We start from the raw sequence: 23,682 nt of genomic DNA on the forward strand, positions 1-23,682 counted from the left end.
CACTGGTCCTGGGCTGTTCTTTGTTGGAAGGTTTTGATAACTTATTCAGTCTCTTTACTTGTTATTGGTCTGTTGAGGTCTTCTGTTTCTTCTGTAGTCATTGTAGGTTGTTCATGTGTTTCTACAAATTTGACCATTTCATTTAAGTCTTCCAATTTTTTGGCATGTGGTTGTTCATAGTATCCTCTTCCAATCCTTTTTATTTCTGTGGGGTCAGTTGTAGTGACTCCCCTTTCTCATTTCTGGTTCATATGCATCTTCTCTTTTTGTCTTTGTCAGTCTAGCTAAGGGTTTGACAATTTATTGCCCTTATCAAGGAACCCAGTTTGGGGTTTATTTTCTGTTTTTTTTTTTTAATTCTCCATTTCATTTATTTCTGCTGTAATCTTCGTTATTTTTTTTTTCCTTCTAATTGCTTTGGAATTGTTTTCCTTTTTCTAGTTCCTCCAGGTAGGCAGTTAGGTCTTTGATTTTAACTCTTCCTTCTTTTTTAATGTAGGCATTTAGGGCTATATATTTCCCTCTCAGCACTGCCTTTGCTGCATCCCATATGTTTTGTTATTGTGTGTCTCCTTTTCATTTGTCTTGAGATAAATACTGATTTCTCATGCAATTGCTTCTTTGACCCCCTGGTTGTTTAGGAGTGTGTTGTTTAACCTCCATAGATTTGTGAATTTTCCAGTTCTCTGGCTGTTATTGACTTCCAGCTTCATTCCATTATGGTCAGGAAAATGCTTTGTATAATTTCAATCTTTTGAAATTCGTTGAGACTTGTTTTGTGACCCAACATGGTCTACCCTGGAGAATGATCCATGAGCACTTGAGAAGAATGTATATCCTGCTGTTTTGGGGTGCAGTGTTCTGTATATGGCTATTAGGTCTAGTTCATTTGTCATATTATTTTCTCTTTTACCTTGTTGATCATTTGTCTAGATTATCTGTTGATGAGATTGGTGCATTGTAGAAGTTCTGTTTTTGCCTTCAGTTTTGCCAGTGTTTTCCTCATGTATTTTGGGGCACCCTGGTTATGTGCATAAATATTTATGGTTGTTATTTCTTCTTGGCAAATTGTCCCTTTTATTAATATATAGTGTCCTTTGTCTCTTATGAAAGCTTTGCATCTAAAGTCTATTTTGTTCAATATTAGTAAAGCTACCCTAGCTCTTTTCTGATTACTGTTTGCATGAAATACCTTTTTCCACCCTTTCACTTTCAGTGTTGGGTCTAAGGTGAGTCTCGTGCAGATAGCATATAGATGTATCATACCTTTTTACCATTCTATCAATCTGTGTATTTTGAGTGGGGAATTTATTAAAATTCATTGTTATTACTGTAAAGGCAGTACTTACTTCAACCATTTATCCTTTGGCTTTTATATGCCATATCTTATTTTTGTCTTTGTTTTCACACTTTTAGTTACCCTTACTGGCAGTCTTCATTTCTGCACTCTTCTTGCAGCCTCTCTCTCCTGTCTTTTCCTTTCAGCCTGCAAAACTCCCTTTAGTATTTCTTGTAGGGCTTAGTGACAGATTGTCTCAGTTTCTGTTTATCTGTGAATGTTTTAAATTTTTCTTTATTTTTGAAGGACAGTTTTCCTGTATTGAGAATTCTTGGCTGGTAGTTTTTCTCTTTCAGTATCTTAAATATATCATACCACTGCCTTCTTGTCTTCATAATTTCTGATGAGAAATTGGCACTTTGTCTTATTGAGCATAGCTTGTCTGTGATGATTTGCTTTTCTCTTGCTGCTTTCACGACTCTCTTTATCTTTGACTTTGACATTCTAATTAGTATGTGTTTGGAGTAAGTCTATTAGGATTTATTCTGTTTGGAATATATGGAAATTCCTGGACATGTCTGTTTATGTCTTTCATAAGTGTTGGGAAATTTTTGACCATTATTTCCTCAATATTCTTTCTGCCCCTTTTCCCTTTTCTTCTCATTCTGAGACATCCATGATGCATATGTTTGTGTGTTTTGTTCTGTTTTTCAGTTTCCTAAGACCGTGCTCAATTTCTTCCATTCTTTATCTGCTCTGCTCTCTGTACGATTTTGGATTTCCTGTCTTCTGGTTTGCAAATCTTTCTTCTGTGGGTTCATATCTGCTGTTGTAGGCCTCTAGTGTATTTTTAATCTTTTCAGTTGTGCTTTGCATCCCATAGGTTCTGTTGTTGTTGTTGTTGTGTTTTGGGGGGTGGGTGGGGGGGTGGAGGCATGCTTTTAAAGTCTTCTTTATGCTCAACCAGTATTTTCTTAATATCCTTTATCTCTTTAGCCATATTTTCCTACATCTCCTTGAACTGATTTAGGAGATTTATATGAACATCTTTAATTAGTTGATCTAAATTCTATGTCTCCTCCAAAGTTTTAATTTGTTCTTTTAACTTGCCCGTATCTTCCTGTTTCTTAGTATGGCTTATAATAAATTGCTGATATCTAAGAATCTGATTATCTTGATGAGTTTTCTCTAAAGGTCAATTTCTTTCTCTTGCCTAGGGTTTCATATTTGATTGGCTTTGAATTGAGGCTCTTTTTTGACACTGTTTTCAACTTATTCTGGATCTTTAGAATTGCTTGTGTTTAGCTCATCAAAACAGGGCCGGGGCACAGACCAGTTCTGGGGGACACAGACCAGTTCCAAAGGGCCCCTGGGGAAAAGGGTCAGGAAAGAGCCAAAAAGCCTTTTTTTTTTCTGGCTCTCCCAAACTCTGCTTTCCTGGCTTGCTCAGCAGTTGGTGCTCTTTGGCAAACTATTCTCTAGAGCCCTAAGGAAGGAGTATATTTTTTCAACCTCCACAGGCTCCACTCCTGGCAGGGAACCCTGTCAGGGCAGGCTAGAACCGCAATTCAGAGCTTTGGACCCAGCATTCCAAACTCGCTGATCAGAAGCCATGCCCTGTCTGCACTTGGCCTTGATCCCCACTATTCTTGGGGAGGAAGGCCTCCACTTCCCTCTCTGTCCGCTGCAGCCAGCCACAGACTGCTTGCCTCGAGGGTGGGGTGTGGGCACTGGCCGTTGCCGCAGTACGGTGCACTCAGTTTCTTTGACATAGGTTCTTAGTCTCTCCATCCCACTCCTGGATGCTGTACAGTGCTCCCCTAGGCTCTGAGCCCCAAAACTGTTGTTTCAGACCATTTCTGCCTGTCTGCTAACTGCTTTTGGAGGAGGAGTGTGTCCTGCAGCTACCTACTCCTCTATCTTCTCTGAAGTCCTCTATAGCCTTTTTAGCTATATTTCTTTGTACTATTTCTTACTGGATACTCTAGAGTATATAATTATACTAATTATACTTACCTGGCAGGAGAGATACCATGATCATGAAGTTGGTTTTCCTAGGGCGAGGCTTATCCATTGCACTCCGGACGTGCTGACCCCTGCGATTTCCCCAAATCTGGGAAACTTGACTGCATAATTTGTGGTGGTGGCGGACTGCATTCGCACTCTCCCCTATAAAAAAAAAAATAATAAAAAGAAAATAACTATACTAACTGAATATTATTATGCCTCTTCAGCTAAGATGTAAATACCTTTCACTAAATAGATCCATTTATCTTCCTTTATGCTTTATAATATAGTTGTCATACGTATTGAATCTACATATAGTATATCATTTTTGTTTTAAATAGTATGTATATCATTGTAGTTAGGGTAAAAATATTCTTTTATATTTACCCACCTATTTTATATTTACTCACCTATTTACTAGTTTTGGTGTTTTCCTTTTCTTATTGAAGACCTGAGTGCCCATCTTGTATCATTTTCCATTAGCAGTTTTCCTAATACAGGTCTTTTTGCAATGAGTTTTCTTAATTTGAAATTATCTGAAAATGTCTCTATTTTGCTTTCATTATTGAAGCATATTTTCACTGAATATAGCATTCTAGGTTGATGTGGGTTTTTTTTCCCCTTTCATTACATTAATGATGTGTCATTCCACTGTCTTCTGGACATCATTTCTAATAATAAGATAATGGCTTCATACTGTTTTGTTTTTGTATTGTGTTGTATTTTTGTGAGCTCTTTCAAGATTTTCTCTTCATCTTTGTGTATAGTAGTTTGCCCATGGTGTGTCTAGGTGTGATTTTCTTTGTTACTTTCTTTGGGGTTTCCCAAAATTCTTGACTCTTTAAATTTATGTCTTCCACCAAGTTTCGGAAATGTTCGGCCATTGTTTCTTTAAATATTTTGTTCTGCTTTGTCTCTCTTGTCTCCTTCTGGGGGGCTTCATTTACATTATGGTAGACCTTTTGATATTATTCCGTGAGTCACCCTTCTTAAATGTTTTTCAGTCTTCTATTTTCTTCTGATTCATAAGTTGACTCTTCTCTAATCTGCTGTTAAGTCCATTCAGTGAATTTTTCAAATATTGTATTAAAATTTCTTGAATCTCTATCTTGTTCTTTTTATAGTTTCTGTTCCTCTACTGAGCTTGTCTATTCTTTAATTCATTCTGAACATATTTTTCTTTATTACCTGGAGCATAGTTGAATTAGCTATTTTAGTATCATTGTCTGCTAATTTAATCTAGGTCATCTCTAGTGTTGTTCCATTGATTGCTTTTTCTTATGACAGTTTCATTTAGTTGATAAATGATAATTATATAATATCATAGTAATATTTTTGGTGTACATTCTCCCCATTGTCTCCTTGTGATTTCCAACAGTGAGCTTTTAAAAAATGGATTCCATAACATGATCTTTGTTTTCTTTTGCAGGGCATCTTCTCTACATTCGGTTTCATCCAAGTCATTCCGCGATTTCTTACTAGAAGATAAAAAATCTATTACTGCCCATAGTTCAGGAGATCATGTTAAAAAAGTTTGTTTTAAAGGAATTGAAAGTTTCCAGTCTCCAAAAGTTGTAAGGTAATAAAATAAACTTATGCATTTTAATATATTATATATATATATATAAAATAATTTTAACATATTCTATGGAGATTTGTGTTCTGAAATAATCTCAAAAAATTTATGAGGCAGAATTTTGTGCTTTTTTCTACACTCACAATTGAAGTCTGTTGTTTGTGTGAAGCAGTTATTGAGGAATAATTGACTTACAATAAACTGTATATATTTAATACAGTTTGGAGTTTTGGCACATATATACACCCATGAAACAGTCACCACATTCAAGATAGTGAACATATTCATCATTCTCAAAAGTTTTCTCATGCCCCTTTGTGATCCCTGACTCTTTTCCTTGCCTGTACCACCTAAACAACCACTAATCTGTTTTCTTTTAGTATAGATTAGCTTGTATATTCTAGAGTTTTATATAAACGAACTCATACAGTATGTACTATTGTTTGTCGTCTTTTACTCAACCTCATTATTTTGAGATCCATCCAGTAGTTCATTCTTTTTTATTGTTGAAAAGTATTCCATTGTATGGACATGCTACAATCTGTTTATCCATGCATCTGCTGATACCCCTTTCACAGTTTCCAGGTTTTTCTCTACCCATTTTCGATACTGGTTTTTAAAGTCCAGTGTATTTTCAAAAGATGTTTCATTTTTAAAATGCCTACATGAAACATAAAAATGTATTCATAATATAAGAACAATATTGTAATAAAAACAGCTCCCCCACCATGGTATGTAAATTCTCTTAATAGCTTTTCAGAAGGGAACATTCTTGAGGCAATTAGATAACCCAATGTTGGAAGGAAAAAAATAAAGTGTTTCTAATTGGTTGGCTAAGTGGAAATTTTTTTTATTATTTCTGCTGATATGACATCTCCCAAAGATATTAATCCTTAGAGTGTTTTAGACAAAACAAAAATTAATTTAAAATATCATTTGTGACCAGGGCAATATTTTGTTTTACATAATGATAAACTCTTTTTCACTGGTTGTCCAACCTTTTTTTTTAATTTTCCCCTTCTAAGCCCTCTTAAAAAAGGAAATGTCCAATTCCAATATATCAAACAGAGAATATAAATTTCTCTGATTGAAGCAGGGGGTAGGGGAAGCTGCTAGGAACTATACTAGTTTTACCTCATCTTCCCTACTCTGCAAGCACCTCTTGAGGAACTGCCAAAGTCTTCTGGCAAAATTGTTGGAAACTTCTGTTTTAGATTAAGATATTTGAACATATTTTTATTGTTGATTTTGAGAGTGGCTTCCTTATTACAGATCTGTACATTTGGAAATGAAGTTCTTGGACCATTTTCTTATAATACAAAGAATTAGATATCAAAAAGGATTTGAGGAGGTTATCTGATCTGTCTCCCTTTTTCAAACACTCATAGAAATGGAATGCTGTTTTAAAATAAAAATCTTAAATGGAACCCCAATATATAAAATGGATAAGACTTTATGTATAAATTTATGAGTTAAAATTTTAATGTTTACTTATGATAAAGTGAGGCTATTAAGGCTGTTTTTATAGGCTCATAAAAGATATTTGTAATCTTAAAATTGGCAGACATTTATTATCTGTTCCATGTCAGACATTATGGTAGGTACAAGAGTAACAGTGGTGAACAGAATTAACATCTCCTGCCCATATCAAGCTTATAGTCCAACATAGAAGGAAACCTTAAACACATAATTGAAAGTATGTAAAGCATTATGAAGAGGAAATATATCAGCCTCAACATATAATTTATTTTTGTGTTTTGCTTTAATTGCCTGATATTAAGAAAATCCTGGTTGAAATAAAGAAATAGTAACAAATTATTTTTTTTTAATATCTCTTCTTGGATCTCTAAGAGCACCCTTCATTTAAAAAGAGTTGGTAGAAGACAAGTTTATTCTTAGATTTATATAAAAATAAACTAAACTGGCAACAAAAGTTAACATGCAGTCATTTTCAATGTATTATAAATATTTGAATGTATACTTTAATAGTTTCAAAAAAATACATTACCACAAAATGAAATACCAGACAAATGTTTGTTGAACATTTTACTATTCGCTGAAAACTGCTGGACCTAAACAATTTAAAACTGTCCAATATATTGAAGGTTGTTTTCTTAAAAATTTTGAGGGAAGGGCATTTTATTTCAATCCTAAGTGACAGGTTATTTCTTAATGTTGTTAAATTCTTAAAAATGATGTTTATGCCCAACTACATTTGAGTGCCATTTATCTACTTATACTCCTACATGGTTTATATATAATATACATTTATGCATATATATATGTATATATATAAATGCATAATTATAATAAACAAAAAGCAAATATTTAAAAATAGTCATTTTGTCATTATGTATGTTTCTCTCATTAGTAGCTTTTTCTATCCCAAACAAACTTCTCCTTTATTTCCTTGCAGTTTGGATTGTTTTTAATTGGGTTAGTTGTTATCCCCTAGAATAAACCATTCTCATTTTCCACTTCTATTATGTTTTAACAAACTGATGAATATCATGTAGTCTTTTTTTAATGTAAGAAAAACATAAGAATACCATTGCTTCTGTAAGTTGTGTGATAAGTGATGTTCTGGGGACCATGCTTTCAAATAGAAGACGTATTACTTCTTTATTTTCCTACTGAGAGATACAAAAATCTGCCTTTATTTTTATTCATTTGGTTCTCCTTTCTTGTTTTGCAATAGAATTATCCTCCTATCCAAGTCTAGTATTTATATCTGTGCTTGTATCTCACCCCTTCCCACTTCAGGAGCCTTAAACCATTAATTATCCTTCTCCTTTCTTGTGCATGTTCAGCCTTTTCCTTTCAGTTAGATTCTTCCATCTTGTTTTGAATATGGTCATATTTCTCTCATGTGGTCAGGGTGGGGTAATATCTCACTTAACCCCCACGCTTTCTTCTTGCAATTGCTCTTTCATTACCTACCCCACCCGCCCGCTTCACAGACAGATTTCTCAAAAGAGCTATCACTTCACACTCACTTCTTAATCCATTTTGGCTTACAGCCCCATTACTAAACTGTTAACAGTTCAGGCTAAGTTCAACAGTGACCTCCATATTGCCAACATCATAGATTTTTTTACATGACTCATCTTAACTTGACTCCTTAGCAACATTTGTAATATTGACCCCTCCTTTTTTATTGAAATAGTTTCTTCTTGAATTCTGTGAAAACAGTGTCCTGATTTTCCTCCTAGCCTTTCTGCCCATTCCTTTTCTTTTCCTTCGTAAGCTCATGTTCCTCTTCCTGGCCATTAAATTTTGACGTTCAATTACAGCTCATCGTCTCATTTCACTCTATATTCTTTCTACACTACCCATTTCTTGAGCATATTTTCCATTATTAGCTTTACACTAAAGGCTCAAAAAAATCTCCTGCTTACATCTATCTTGAGTTTCAGATTTAGTTATCCAGTTACCTTATTTGAATATTCAAAAGCACCTCAAGCTTTATGTCCAAAACCAAACAATATTTTCCTCATACACCTGTTACAAAAATAAAATTTAACAAACATATAGACAAAACGTAAAACAGCCCATTCTTCCTGATTTTTCCTTCCTTAGTAAATGGCATTTGCATGTCTGCCTATAAGAGTTACCTTTGACACCTCCTTCTCCCTCACCAATATCCAGTCTATCACCAGGATATCCAAGATTTATCTCCTAAATATTTCTCAAATCCATATATTACTTTATCTCCACGGTCATCATCCTCATCCATACAACTGTGATGTTCACTTGGTCACCTGAGTGGCCTCCTAACAGGTCTTGCTCTAGCCTTTCTTCCTTTCCTCCGATATAGTTAGCTTGTGTGTTCTTTTTAAGATGCCGATCTTACTACTAGGATTAAAGCTAGCATTCTTAATAATGGCCCTTGAAGCCTGCGTAGTCTTGCTTCTGCCAACCTTTTTAGCTTTATCTTGCACATAATCTATATTGTAACCTTCATGATCTTTTCTTAGTTTCTGAAATACACTTTGCTTCTCCTCATCTGCCTTCCTTTTGGCTAGTTGACTCTGGCTTTTCTGTCATTCTCTGTTCACTCATATTCTTTCAAGAAGTCTGACTTCCGTTACTGGGTCAGTTTCCTGTTATATGTTCTCATAACACTTCTCCTTCACTTCACTTTTCCAGTTATAATTTTTATTAGTGATTCTTTGTTTAATGTTTGTCTACTACAAATAGTTTGTCTGTCTACTTATGTTTTGTGACAATAAGAAAAATGCCTCTCTGCTCATCATATTACCAGTGCTTAGAATTGTTCCTAGCATTGGAGTAAGTGCTCCGCGCAGTTGGTTAATGACTGAATGAAGAAATGAATTAAAATTGTAGCTCAGTTTCAAGTAACATTTGTTTCAAATGTATAAGTTATATTGAATGTCTTAGTTGTACATATTTTAAGATATGAAAATTAAGTTCATTTTTGTAATATTTTAAAGTTTCAAATATTAACAGTATACATGGAAATTTTCTTATTTTTTTGAATATTACTTGTCATGGAGCACTTAAAATATTAAGATCTGTGGTTTCATAGTTCATCACTAGAGTGTGCTATAACATCAAGATTCTTAATGGTAAAAAGTGATATATGCTATTATACTTTGGAAGTTTGAATAAAGAGTATGATAGTGTCATGTCTGCATAGCTTAGGTGTTTGTTGATGGGAGTTAATGTTTTAAATAGCTGTCTGTTATCACTGATAGTGATTCTAAGAAAGAAAACATATAGCTTGAGTTTCAGTTTTTTATTTCATCATAGAAAATATGTAATCGTGTGTGCTTTTTTTAAAGGAAATAATAAAACCATATATAAAGTAAAAAAGTATTAATTCCCCAAATTATGGAGCATCTAATATATGCACAACATTCTGTTGGCCTCTGAGCCTATGTAAAAGTAATATACAGGACTAGCCTTAATATGTTTGAAATCTAGTTGATAAGTCAAAATATATACACATGGAGGTTAAATGATAGGATGAGAATGAAATTGCAGTACAATATAACATTATTAAAGAGGTCACAAAGCAATATGTGATTAAGTTCCAGATGAGTGGTGCAGAGAAGGAAAAATGACCTTGAGCTAGAGTTATCAGGAAAGTCTTTGTTGAAGAAGTATGGCTTGAGCTGTATTCATTCATAAACTTTTTATATTCAGCCTCAAATATTTGATCATTATCTTTGTGCCCATATGAATAATGTCAGAAACACTGGACCATCTAGTCATTGATCAATTATTTCACTGCCACAGGGTTTTGAACATAGAATGGGATTTTTAAAAAATGAAAGAAGAGAGGAGGACACGGTATAAGCAGAGGAAATAGTGGGTGTTAAAGCAAGAAGACTTGGTAATGCTTATGTTCCTTTGGGGATTGGTGTTGCAGAGGTGGGGGTGCTCATCTCAGGCAATTCCATGAATCTTACATTCTTGTTTTAATTATAGAAATACGACTTTCCAAGGCTAGGGAAATCCAAGATGGGAATGAGGTGTTGGAGAATATTAAAATGTGGAAGAGAAGGATTTGTGCAATTTTTGTTTATTATTACTTTTGTATTCTTTTTCATAAGAATTTTCATAAATTTCAATTTAAAATTAATGAGATTATCCATTGAAATATGATTAGTGGAAAAAGTTCTGGGATTATATTCTTAGGAAATAGATTTGAGTTCCAGTCTGACACTTAACTGTAGCCTTTTCTGAACCTCAGTTTCATCATATGTGTAATGAGGATAGTAACGCCTGTCATACAGGTTTATTTTGAGGCTTATAGGGATAATGCATATAAAAATTTTATAAATTATAATATTTATTTAAAAGAATTATAAAATATAGATGTTACACTTAAGTTCTAATTGCTTAACTTCGATTTAACAAGTCCTATATATATAAAACATTTTAGCCCTAATATTCAGTTTTGTCAATCAATGACAGTATTTTTTTTAAAACAGCTTGTAGCTGCTGTTTCTTGGTTAGCAATTAAATAATAGTTCTACACTATTTTTTCATTTATTTGACGACATTAAAACGCTTTTAACACATCTGATCCCCAGAACACAGGATGATTTCTGAGCACCACTTAAATCGTTATCCGTGTTTGTTCTTTGTTAATGCTTTAATGTTCCAGAATGTCTCTAATCTCTAGCCTTGTACTGACTTTAGTACTGTCCAGGGAACTTAGCTGGGAGGATTTGCATTTAGTCTTTGTGTAAGGTAGAAGGTGGAATTTTTTTTTCACTTATTATTCAGTCATCCTAGTCTAAATTCTCATCATGTCATATGTGGTTTATCCTTAACAGCTTTCTAGTTCTCTTCTTGACTTCGTTTTTCTCCTGGCCTGAAGTCTTACACTTCATCCTGGGTTTTGCTTAGGTCTAGTGGAGTTCAAGACATAGAACTTCATTAAAACTAAGAACTTTATAATTGTACTTATTCTCACTTCACTTTTGTATGCTGGTACCTACATTTGGAAGGAAAAAATTATCAGTAATTCAAAGGAATAAGGAACTTCAAAAAATCTATTTTACCCGTTGGCTTTCTGCTTCAGTCATTTGTTCTCTACTTAATTTATTTATAAACTACTATGTTCCAAGTAGTCTCCTGGATATTGAAGATACAAAAATGAATGAGACACAATCCTATATCTTGAGAGACTAGTCTAGCAGTTAAGAAAGATGTGTAAACAATCATAATGCAGTGTAAAGTTCTATAATAGAGATCTGGTTGAAGTGCTGTAGCAGCAGAGAGATGATATTGGAACCATTTGTTAAAGAATAAGAAGACATTTGAAGTGAATATATTCCAAACATAGAGGAATAATAAAAATATAGGCCACTGTGTCATAATGGAAAATACACTGTACTCTGTGTGAAAAAGATTTGGATTTGATTTCTGCCTTTACCACTTATAAATTTGTGACCTGGGAAAATTACGCAATATTTCTTAAGTCTTAGTTTCCTAGTCTGTATAATGGAACTAATACAAGTTTTCATCATAAGAGTATTGCAAAGATAAGATCAATAAGATAATGTATGTGAAAAAACTTAGGCTTTCAGGAAATTTGCCCGCACTTCAGGTCTAAGCATTTTAACTTTCATTTTGTACTCTGGCCCTGCTCTTTCTTTTTTAACCTAATTTTTATTTTAATTCCTTCCTTAGCCTCAATCCAAATCCTTTTCTCTTTATTGAAGAGTACAGCCTACCTTTCCTTTAGCATCTCTCATTCATCATGTACACTTACTACAAAAAGGAAGGAACAGAGGGAGGGAGGGAGGCAAAGAGGGAGAGAAGGAAAAAGAAAAGACTAACTCATTTTACTTAAGCCACCAAATTTTTTCCATTCCCTGCTTTTGTACAGTCAAAACACTATCTCATTGTGACTCTCTTCAGCTTTAATGCCATTTCCTCCATGAAGCCATCAGTCCTCCTCCAGATTATGTTGATTTCTCTTTCTTTGAATTCATTGTACTTTGTACATATTAATATAGTTATCAGTTACAGGACTTTTGTGTTGTTTTAGCATTGTTTGAGTATATTTTTTTAATGTCCCCTACCAGAGTTCTTTGAGGGGTGGGTTCTGATTTTTTCTTCTTGCTAGAATACTTCCTACCTTCCTCATACTATACCCCTTGATTATTGTCTTTTTCTCTGTGAGGCTCTCTCAATTGACTACAGCTTTTTGAATTTTGCAGTCCTTACAGTTAGTAGTGCTCAGTTTGTTAGATACTGTCTTAAATCATTTTATGTTGTTTTATATGTTTTATATGTTTTCCTATTTTAGCTTGTGAGCTCTTAGAAGGTAGAGATCATGTCTTTTATTTCCATCCTTTCTGTAATCCTTAGTTTATCAAAGAATTCAGTATGTTAATTGCTCACAAGATTTGACTGCTAATTATATGGTTTCTATATAATTTTAAACTCAGTTTTATTTGTCACATAAATATTATTAATGTAAAACTGATATTCTTTATAAAGTTTTCTACTTTTCCTAATGAATGTTTGATCACTAAAATGGCTATATGAATATTATTAGAAAAAAATAGATCATTCCTGTAAGACCTTCCTCTTTAGCGTTTTACACACAAGATTTTTATAAATAGCTAGATTATTTTGTTTACTTATAATTTTAAAGGTAAACTTGACTATACATTTTGTTGATTTGTCTCAAAAGTCAGGGGCTTGCAATTCCTCTTCCATAATTCTGTTAATAACGGTTTTACTAATGTTAAGAGAAGCTTTTAATCTCCAGATTTTGCATTTGTTTTGCAGATGCTCTCCCTGTGGTACCCCAGGACCAGAAGGCAACCATATTTCAGATTTACCACTTCTAGACAGTCCTAAGTAAGGTTAATTAAGCTTTAGGACCTCCAGTGCTAAGCTGCTGCTTAATGTTGAAAAATAATTTTAAGGCATTGGGAATAGTATGGTATTGAATAGATTATATTAACTGAATACTTTCTGCTCCATGGTATGTGATACTTTTCTGTGTAGTTATATTGCTTCTGCTTTGTCCCCACTTTTTTGGCATTTTCCAGAGTTTTCTCTATAGTAGTGATCCAAATAAAATACTAGTTCTCCCTTTTTTCTGTCTCCCATTTCATTATCCAAAATCTCAAATGCTTCCAGATCCCCTTACATTGCAGGTCGTTAGGGGAAAAAAAAAAATGTAACATTCCTAAAGAGTATTTCAGAAGGGATTTTGTTTGTGAAAATGTGGGAAGATAAATGAAAGCTCATTATTATTATTTTTATTCTTTCAGTCCTTGGCTATCTTCTTCATTGACTGCCCCTTCCGTGGTAGCCCCAGTCACTTTTGCGTCTATTATAGAAGAAGAACTACAGCAAGAAGCAGCTCTTATCAGAAGTCGAGAAAAACCATTGGCTCTGATTCAGGTAAAGAACCTGTTTATAAGGGTTTAATTTAGGGTCCATCAAAGTGTAAATGTCATGTAAAACTAAACTGAAGCATCTAACAATTTAAGTATTAATTGAAGGTATTCAGGATAATTAATTTAAAACTGGTAAATTGTGATAAAGGTAGTATTTTTAGCTTTAGTAATGTTTGGACTGTTGCTTTTTAAAGGTGACCAGTAGAGAACTTGGCAATATCTGGTTTTTATACTTGGTTTCTTTATCAGTAAGAGTTCTGAGGTGATAAGCATCAGACACCAACTCTGGCTAACCTAAGGAAAAAGGCCTTTATTTGAGGTATATTAAGATTCCACAGACTAAGCTGGAAGACCAGAGAGCCAGGCTTGAAAACAGACAGGCCCCAAGTTGCCATGGAGTGCTCGGAACAAGAGTTAGAGTTGTACAATAACAAAAAGTAACTGACAATATGAAGCTATTGAAATGAATGGATTCCAGCAATCATTTTCAGTTTCTTTTTCCTTCTGCTCAAGATTCAAATCAAATTCCCAAGAAGTTGAGTGTCTGATTATCCTAGCTCAGACCTCAAGCCTTCTCCTTGCATAGGAGAAAATAGGATACCTGATTTAATTCCACTGTGTGCTATCCATGTGAAGTGGTAGGTCTTCAAGAAGATATTGGAAAGCTAATATAATCCCGCTATAGTTTATAATCAAAAAAATTAAAACAAGTTATCTTCTTTTTCTCCCTCCTTTTCAGATTGAGGAGTGTGCTATACAAGATTTATTGGTCTTCTATGAGGCATTTGGCAACCCTGATGAGTTTGTCATTGTTGAAAGGACACCTCAGGGACCACTGGCAGTGCCTATGTGGAATAAGCATGGATGCTAGTCCACTGTGGAGTTGAGATGCATTTTTCATAACCATCATTGTTATAATAATATTAAAAAAGCTGTGGAAAAGAGTTCTGACAAATTTGGTAACAGATGATTCTAGATAGAATAAAAAAGGATCTAATTTCCTTACTACAGTTTAAGCATACGATGTTTATACGATGAAAAAGAAATCTCAAAATTGTGATTTTAGTAACTTTTTATGTAAAACTATGTGTGAGAATATACTTATTAGTGTAAGTTTAACAGAATCATTTCTTCTGAATAATCTTAAAAAGGAAAATATGAGTGATTGAAGTGTAAAATTTGAGTGATGTATTAGAAATAACTTTCATTTGAGAATTTGGGATGAATAATTTAGATTTTGCCAAATATCTATTATCACTCTTCTTTTTTAATGTGACATCGATGTGCTTAAAGTAGGAGCATCAGTTATTACTTCTGCTGTATTAATGGCCAGAATTTTGGATTTGCTGCACTAGCTATTATGTCTCCATTCTTATGTCTTTTTTTATCAGGCTGTGAATGTTCTAGGGCTCTTTAAAGCTTGAACTGCTAAAATGCAATATTATTGCAGTTTGATCAGGACATTCTCCATTTTGCATTATGCTATCAACTGTAATGGAAAGTATTTTATTCTGAACAGCTTACACAAAGATAATTGTATCTTTATAAGATTTGGAGGTATTGTGGGTTGTTTTTTGTGGGGGGTGGGGTGGGGAGTGACCTTTAAAAGCCTAATTGTGAGAAAATTGTTCCTCAAAGTGTTAAAATTTTCTAAAATGCTTAATTTTTTATAAATGAATTGAATAGTTTGGAAAAGGGTTGATTTATAGTTACATTTTCAATATTATATAAAATCAGTTCTCCAAACCTGGGGTAAATGAAATAGACTTATAAAAATTGTTTTCTTTACAGTATGTTGTTTGTTTTTGAGTGGTTAAAATTAAAAAAAAAAAAGAAAGTTAAATCTGTGCTTCAGCGTATAGACAAATTGGAAAGCTTAATGTTCTGGATTCTGGAAGATAAGCCTAGAGGAACAGACAGGCAATTCACTGTTGTAATTCAGTTGATGGAAATATGGCAGCAACTATCTCAATGTTTCAAGTTTAGCTGTACCTAACAGCAGCAAATATGTAAGCAAATTTGCAATAAAAAATAATCTTGATCCATTTCACTGCTAATGTGTTTGATGTTTACTTTATTGACATCTATATTAAGAGGAAATACTAATTATTCTTCCTGATATACTATAGTAATAGCCAGTTTATGTTTTAAGTTGCTTCTGTATCCATTCTAGATTCCTTGAAAAAGGCAATTTTCTAAATATGCACTTGTGAAAGTTTTATATTATGTGTGAGTAAATTAAGAAATGAATTTTATATGTTTTATTGATACAATTGATTTATTTCATTTGAAGCTTTGATTCTTTCAAGCAACTGGCATTTTTACTATTTAAACATACTATATAGTGACGACTTTCCTACTCTGCTCCATGGTGCCTGGGAAGCACATCAGGGGCCTTTGTGAGATGTGATGTGAAAGTGGGGTAAGCCCCCCGAGTCTGTGGGACTTTGGACCTTTACAGACCACAACCAGAGCAGTTGCACTTTATGATCCATTTTATATAGTGAGGTTTTATATAACATTTCATTTGGGGAAAAAAAGAGCTCTTTGCTAATAAAATGAAAGAAAAACATTGCTATAAACTGTAAGTCTTCATGAAGGATTTCATAAAGGTAGCAGCCTGACACTTTGCCACCCAAAAGCCCAGGAAAGTGGTGGTGTTTTTTTTCCCTAAGAATATTTTTATGCTTGCAATAATTCATTCATCTCTAATCCCATGGTCTCAAGAAAGTCCTAATAGAATTGAAGAAAATCCATAAATGGCCAGTTTAGTTGATCAGTGGAATGGAGGGGTTTATAAGATTGACCAAAGCAATCATAGAACTCTTCATTTTGGGAAGGTGATTGTTGACAAAATATAAGGATTCAGTAACTTTTTTTTAATGAAATTTTATTGAAATATATTCACATACCATACAGTCATCCAAAGTGTAAAACAGTTGTTCACAGTTTCATTATATGGTTGTGCATTTGACAACACAATCAATTTTTAAACATTTTCATTACTCCAAAAAATAAAAGTGAGAATAAAAATAAAAGTAAAAGAGAACACTCAAAAGCATCCCATACCGCTCCTTCCCCCCTCATTTACTTTTTAAAAAAATTTTTAATTGAAATATATTTACATATCATAAGAATCATCCAAAGTGTAAAACAGTTGTTCACAGTATCATCATATATTTGTGCATTCATCACCACAATCAATTTTTGAACATTTTCATTACTCCAAGAAAATAAAAATATAAAATAAATGTAAAAAGAACACCCAAAACATCCCATACCCCCTCATACATATTATTCATTTACTTTTTGTCCCCATTTTTCTACTCGTTTGTCCATGCATTGGGTAAAGAGAGTGTGAGCCATAAGGTTTTCACAATCACATGGTCATACCATATAAGCTGTATAGTTATACCTCGCCTTCAAGAATCAAGGATGCTGGATTGCAGTTCAGCAGTTTCAGATATTTCCTTCTAAACTAATAAACTAAAAACTAAAAACGGGTATCTATATAACGCATAAGAGTTACCTCCAGAATGACCTTTCGACTCCATTTAAAATCTCTCAGCCACTGAAACTTTATTTTGTTTCAATTCTCTTCCCCCTTTTGGTCCAGAAGGCTTTCTCAATCACACGATGCAAGGTCCAGGCTCATCCATGGGAGTCATGTTCCACATTGCCAGGGAGATTTCTACCCTTGGGAGTCATGTCCCATATAGAGAGGAGAGCAGTGAGTTTGCCTGCCAAGTTGGCTTAGAGAGAGGCCACATCTGAACAACAAAAGAGGCCCTCTGGGGGTGACTCTTAGGCACAATTATGTGTAGGCCCAACCTCTCCTCTGCAGCAACAAGCTCCATAAGGGCAAACCCTAAGATCGAGGGCTTGGTCCACCAAGCTGGTGGTTCCCAATGCTCGTGAGAATATCAGGAATTCCCCAGGTGAGGAAGTTTAATATTTCCACATTTTTCCACAGTCCCTAAAGGGGGCTTTGCAAATACTTCTTATTCTCTGCCCACATTACTTTGGTTTGTATCAGAGCTTCATGCTAACCTGTAAAAACCACAGTCAAGGTTCCATGTAATCGTGGCATTTGAGTCAACAGGCCATACAAGTTAAATTACATAGGTTGCTATAGACAATGTAGATTTTGCGCCATACAACCATCTCTTCCTTTGGTCCCACACAGAAGCCAAAGTTTTAAACATGGTTATTATCATCCTCTACCTTTAGTCTGATCTGCCCCAATCTCAACCAAGTGCATTTCATTCATATCTCCAGTTTGAGGTCTGATCTCCTTTTCAGTCTCTTTAACAGTTGATTCGTGGGGCAACACTGACATAGCCACTGAACCCCAGCCCCAAGTCCCAGGTGCCACACAGATACCTGAAGCTCCAGGGACTGACCACGCCACACACAAACAGCTCAGATTCTCAAAATCCAGAAAAACCACCACAGCTCATGAACAAATGTGACCCCTGTAAGAGTTTATAATCTAGGAGCCTTTACGTAAGCCTTCCCCTTACAACCCATGCTCCCAGATTCAATTTTCAGTGTTTACACATTGTTATTAGTCCATATTAGTGAGGCATTATAATGTTTGTTTTTCATTTATGGTTTATTTCACTCAATCTACTGTTCTCATGGTCCATTCACTTCATTGCATACCTCATAACTTCATTCCTTCTTGCTGCTCCCTCATGCAAAAATATTCTTATATTTGTACATTTAGTCACACTCATTGGCCACTCTGGGTTTCGCTAAGTTATACAGTCCCAGTCTTTATCTTCTATCTTTACTTCTGGTGTCATACACACCCCTAACCTTGCTCTTTCAACCATATTCCCAGTCATCTTTTTTAAGTGTACTTACAGTACTCTGCTACGATCACACAGTATTGTGCTCTCCATTTCTAGATCTACACAATCCTCTAGAACATTCTATACTCCTTCAACATCAAATGCCCAATCTCTACTCTCTTTCTATCTCATGATACCTTCATTTTTACAATCGTCTCCAACCTGTCTCTCCTGTTTATTCCTGTCTGTCTGTAGCACTCCCTTAAGTATTTCCTGTAGAGGAGGTCTCCTGTTCACAAATTCTGTTTATCTGTAAATATTTTAGTTTGCTAATGCTGCTGGGATGCAAAACACCACAAATAGATTGGCTTTTATAAAGGGGGTTTATTTGGTTACAAAGTTACAGTCTTAAGGCCATAAAGCATTCAAGGTAAGTCATCAACAATCAGGTACCTTCACTGGAGGATGGCCAATGCTGTCCGGAATAGCTCTGTTAGCTGGGAAGGCACATGGCTGGCATCTGCTCCAAAGTTCTGGTTCAAAATGGCTTTCTCCCAGGATGTTCCTTTCTAGCCTGCAGTTCCTCAAACATGTCATTCTGTTGCTCTTGGGGTGTTTGTCCTCTCTTAGCTTCTCTGGAGCAAGAGTCTGCTTTCAACTGCCTTCTTCAAACTGTCTCATCTGCAGCTACTTTCTTGGCTTCTGTGCATTCTTCAAAGTGTCCCTCTTGGCTGTAGCAAAGCTTGCGCCTTCTGTTTGAGCTTATTTAGTGCTCCAGTAAACAAACTAATCAAGGCCCATGCTGAATGGGCGGGGCAACACCTCCGTGGAAATTATCCAATGAAAGATCTCGCCTGCAGTTCAGTGATCACATCTCCACAGAAACATCCAATCAAAAGTCTGCAACCCAGTCAACACCAAAACATTTCCTGCCCACACAAGAGTGCATCAACATAATGGCATTTTGGGGGACATAATACATCCAAACCAGCACAGTCTCCATTGTGTGTTTTTTTTAATTAAATGCAGTTTTATTGAAATATATTCACATACCATACAGTCATCCATGGTGTACAACCGTTCACAGTACCATCATAAAGTTATGCATTCATCACCCCAATCTATTTTTGAACATTTTCCTTACATCACAATCAGAATAAGAATAAAAAATAAAAGTAAAAAAGAACACCCAAATCATTCCCCCCCATCCCACCCTATTTTCATTTAGTTTCTTGTCCCCATTTTTCTGCTCATCCATCCATACTGGATAAAGAGAGTGCGATCCACAAAGTTTTCACAATCACACTGTCACCCCTTGTAAGCTACATTGTTATACAATCGTCTTCAAGAGTCCAGGCTACTGGTTTGGAGTTTGATAGTTTCAGGTATTTACTTGTAGCTATTCCAATGCATTAAAACCTAAAAAGTGTTCTCTATATAGTACATAAGAATGTCCGCCAGAGTGACCTCTCAACTCCATTTGAAATCTCTCAGCCACTGAAACTTCATTTCATTTCATTTTGCATCCCCTTTTTGTTCAAGAAGATGTTCTCAATCCCACGATGCCGGGTCCAGGTTCATCTCTGGGAGTCATATCCTACATTGCCAGGAGGTTTACACCCCTGGGAGTCAGGTCGCACATAGTGGGGAGGGCAGTAGGTTCACCTGCCAAGGTGGCTTAGCTAAAGAGAGAGGACCACAACTGAGCAACAAACAGCAACTTGGGGGGAGACTCTTAGACACAATTATAAGCAGGTTTAGCCTCTCCTTTGCAGTAACAATCTTCATAAGGGCAAGTGCCAAGATAGAGGGCTCAGCATACCAAGTCTGATTTATCAGTCCTCAGTGTCTGTGACAAAATCAGCAACAATCCACGTGAGGTAGTCCAACACTTATGCATTTTCCCCCAGCTCTTCAGGGGGGGCCTGCATATATATTTTTATTCTCCACCAAAATTACTTTGAGATGCATTGCTATATCACTCTAACCTATACAAACCTATCATGTCACTTCCTATTCAAAGTTCCATGTAATTGTGGTGTTCGAACATACTGACTGTAGAAGTTATACTGTTTAGAAAATATAGATCCTGCACCAAATAAACATCTCTTCCCTTGGTCTCACATGGAAGATGAAGTTTTAACACACAGTCAGTTTCAACCTTTTCCCTTTGGCCCAATTTGCCCTGGTCTTAACCATATCTGCTTCATTCATATCTGTAATTGGAGTCTGGGCTTTTTTTCAGCTTTTTTTTTTTTTAAACATTTGCTGTATGCACTAGTACTGACAGTCATACCTGCTGAGCTCTAGCTCTGAGTTTCATGTGTCACAGATGCCCAGTGTTCCAGAGACTAATCAGGTTATACACAAAGGGATCAGCATCTCAGAGTTTGGAGATAGCAATTACAATTCAGGAATGGATTTGACTGCTGTAAGAGCTCACAATCTAGGGACCATTACAATAATTGTTCCCCTGTTAAGCTGTGCTCTAAGATTTAATTCTGAGTTTACACATTGTAGTTAGTCCATATTGGTGAGGCATTATAGTGTTTGCCTTTGTTTCTGGCATCCTTCACTCAAAGTGCTGTCTACAGGGTCAATCCACCTCATTGTGTGTTTCACAGCTTCACTCCTTCTCATAGTTGCTCAATATTCCATTGTATGCATACACCACAGTTCACCATTCTGTTCCTCAGTCAGTGTACTCTTAGGCCACCTCCACCCATTGCAAATCATGAATACTGCCTCCATAAACACCAGTGTGTAAATATCTATTCATGTCTCTGCTCTTGGATCTTCCAAGTACATACCCCATAATGAGGTTGCAGGACCTCATGGCCCCCCACATACTTAGCTTCTTGTGGAACCACCACACTGACCTCCAGGAAGGCTACATCATTCTGCTTCCTCATCAACAGTAGATAAGTATATCCCTCTCTCCATGTTTTCTACAGCACTTTTGTCCCTATTTATAGTTTTTCCTACAATATTATAGAGATATATTCATATACCATACATTTATCCCCAGTGTACAGTCAGTTGTTCATGGTATCATCATAAAGTTGTACATTTATCACCAGAATCAGCACTTGAACATATTGAATCCCATATCCCTCCCTTATATCCCCCTCTCATGCACATTTATCATTGGTATATTGCCTTTGTTGCATTTAATGGAAGCAGATTACAATGTTACTTTTGACCATAGACTCTAGTTTGCTTTGATTATGTTTTTTCCCAAATATCTTCCCTTTTTCAACACTCTGCATGGTTGACATTCATTTGTTCTCCCATGTGTAAAAACATAATTATATTTGTACATTTAGTGACAGTCATTGGCCACTCCAGTTTTTGCCAAGTTATACAGTCCCAGTCTTTATCATCTATCTTTACCTCTGGTGTCATACATTCCCCTATCCCACCTCTTTCAGCTTTACTCACAGACATCTTTGTTCAGTGTACTTACAATATTGTGCTACCATCACACAGTTTTATGCTATCTATTTCTGAATTTATACAATCAATCCTGCTGAAAGTTCATAGTCCTTCAGCATCAAGTGCCTGATCTCTACCCTCTTTCTATCTCCTGGTAGCCTGTGTTATCAGCTTTTAACTCTCAAAGTTTGCTCATTAATGTTAGTTCATATTAGTGAGACCATACAGTATTCATTCTTTTGTTTCTAACTTCACTCAACATAATGTCCTCAAGCTTCATCCACATTATTATATGTTCCATGTCTTTGTTCTGTCTTCAGCTGCATAATATTCCATCATTTGTATATACCACAGTTTGTTTATCCACTTGTCCATTGATGGATATTTGGGCTGTTTCCATCTCTTGGCAATTGTGAATAATGCCGCAATAAACATCGGTTTACAAATGTCTGTTTGTTTTTTAACTTTCAGTTCCTTTGAGTATATACCTAGCAATGGAAGAGCTGGGTTGTATGGCAAATCTATACTTAGCTTCCTGAGGAATCTCCACACTGTCCTCCAGAGTGGTTGAACCATTCTACATTCCCACCAACAATGAATAAGTGTACCTCTTTCTCCTCATCCTCTCCAGCACTTGTAAGTTTCTGTTTTTTGGATAATGGCCATTCTGGTAGATGTGAGATGATATCTCATCATGGTTTTGATTTGCATTTCCCTAATGGCCAGTGAATGTGAGCATTTTTTTCATATGTTTTTGAGCCATTTATATTTCCTCTTCAGAAAGTGTCTGTCTTTTGCCCATATTTAAATTGGATTGTTTGTCTTTGTGTTGTTGAGTTGTAGGATCCCTTTATATATTCAGGATATTAAACCCTTATCTTATATGTGGTTTCCAAATATCATCTCCCATTGCATAGGCTGCCTTTTTACTTTTCTGACAAAGTCTCTTGATGTACAAAAGTGTTTAATTTTCAGGAGATCCCATTGGTCTATTTGTTCTTTGGTTGCTGACACCTTGGGTGTGAGGTCTAGGAAACCACCTCCTATCACAATATCTTTAAGATATTGTCCTACATTTTCTTCTAAGAGTCTCATGGCCTTAGTGCTGATGTTCAGATCTTTGATCCATTTTGAGTTAATTTTTGTATAAGGTGTGAGATAGGAGTCCTCTTTCTGTCTTTTGGTAACGGATATTCAGTTCTCCAAACACCATTTATTGAAGAGGCTGCTCTATCCTGGTTGCTTTGGCTTGACTGCCTTATCAAAGATCGATTGTCTGTAGATGTGAGGGTTTATTTCTGAACACTCAATTCAATTGCATTGGCCTGTATATCTGTCCTTATGCCAGTACCATGCTGTTTTGACCATTGTAACTTTATAGTATGTTTCAAAGTCAGGTAGTGTGAGACCTCCTGCTTCATTCCTCTTTCTCAAGATATTTTTGGCTATTCGGAGCATCTTACCCTTCCAAATAAATTTTGTTATTGGTTTTTCTATTTTTGTGAATTAAGTTGGGATTTTAATTGGTATTGCATTGAGTCTATATATCAGTTTAGGTAAAATTGCCATCTTAACTATATTTAGTCTTCCAATCCATGAACATGGTATGTTCTTCCATTTTTAAAGTCCTGTTCTGTTTCTTTTAGCAGTTTCTTGTAATTTTCTGTGTAAAGGTCTTTTGTGTCCTTGGTT

The 23,682-nt window shown here is 35.3% G+C and overlaps 1 protein-coding gene and 1 non-coding gene across 3 annotated transcripts in view; both read left to right on the forward strand.

The window, feature by feature from the left end:
* The window catches only part of IBTK (inhibitor of Bruton tyrosine kinase), a 116,869-nt gene extending 101,060 nt beyond the window's left edge, over positions 1 to 15,809 (forward strand). For both annotated transcript variants that reach the window (XM_037843295.1, XM_037843296.1), the window contains exons 26-29: positions 4,716 to 4,865; positions 13,140 to 13,211; positions 13,631 to 13,763; positions 14,499 to 15,809. In XM_037843295.1, coding sequence (XP_037699223.1) covers positions 4,716 to 4,865; positions 13,140 to 13,211; positions 13,631 to 13,763; positions 14,499 to 14,630 — 487 coding nt within the window. In that variant the 3' untranslated portion in view covers positions 14,631 to 15,809. The remainder of the gene's footprint in view (positions 1 to 4,715; positions 4,866 to 13,139; positions 13,212 to 13,630; positions 13,764 to 14,498) is intronic.
* Positions 3,288 to 3,451, forward strand: LOC119541064. The gene has a single exon (XR_005218194.1). It is a non-coding gene; the product is annotated as a U1 spliceosomal RNA (small nuclear RNA).
* Positions 15,810 to 23,682: the final 7,873 nt, after the last annotated feature.

The sequence above is a fragment of the Choloepus didactylus genome, chromosome 7 (assembly GCF_015220235.1).
Source record: "Choloepus didactylus isolate mChoDid1 chromosome 7, mChoDid1.pri, whole genome shotgun sequence".
Lineage (NCBI taxonomy): Eukaryota > Metazoa > Chordata > Mammalia > Pilosa > Megalonychidae > Choloepus > Choloepus didactylus.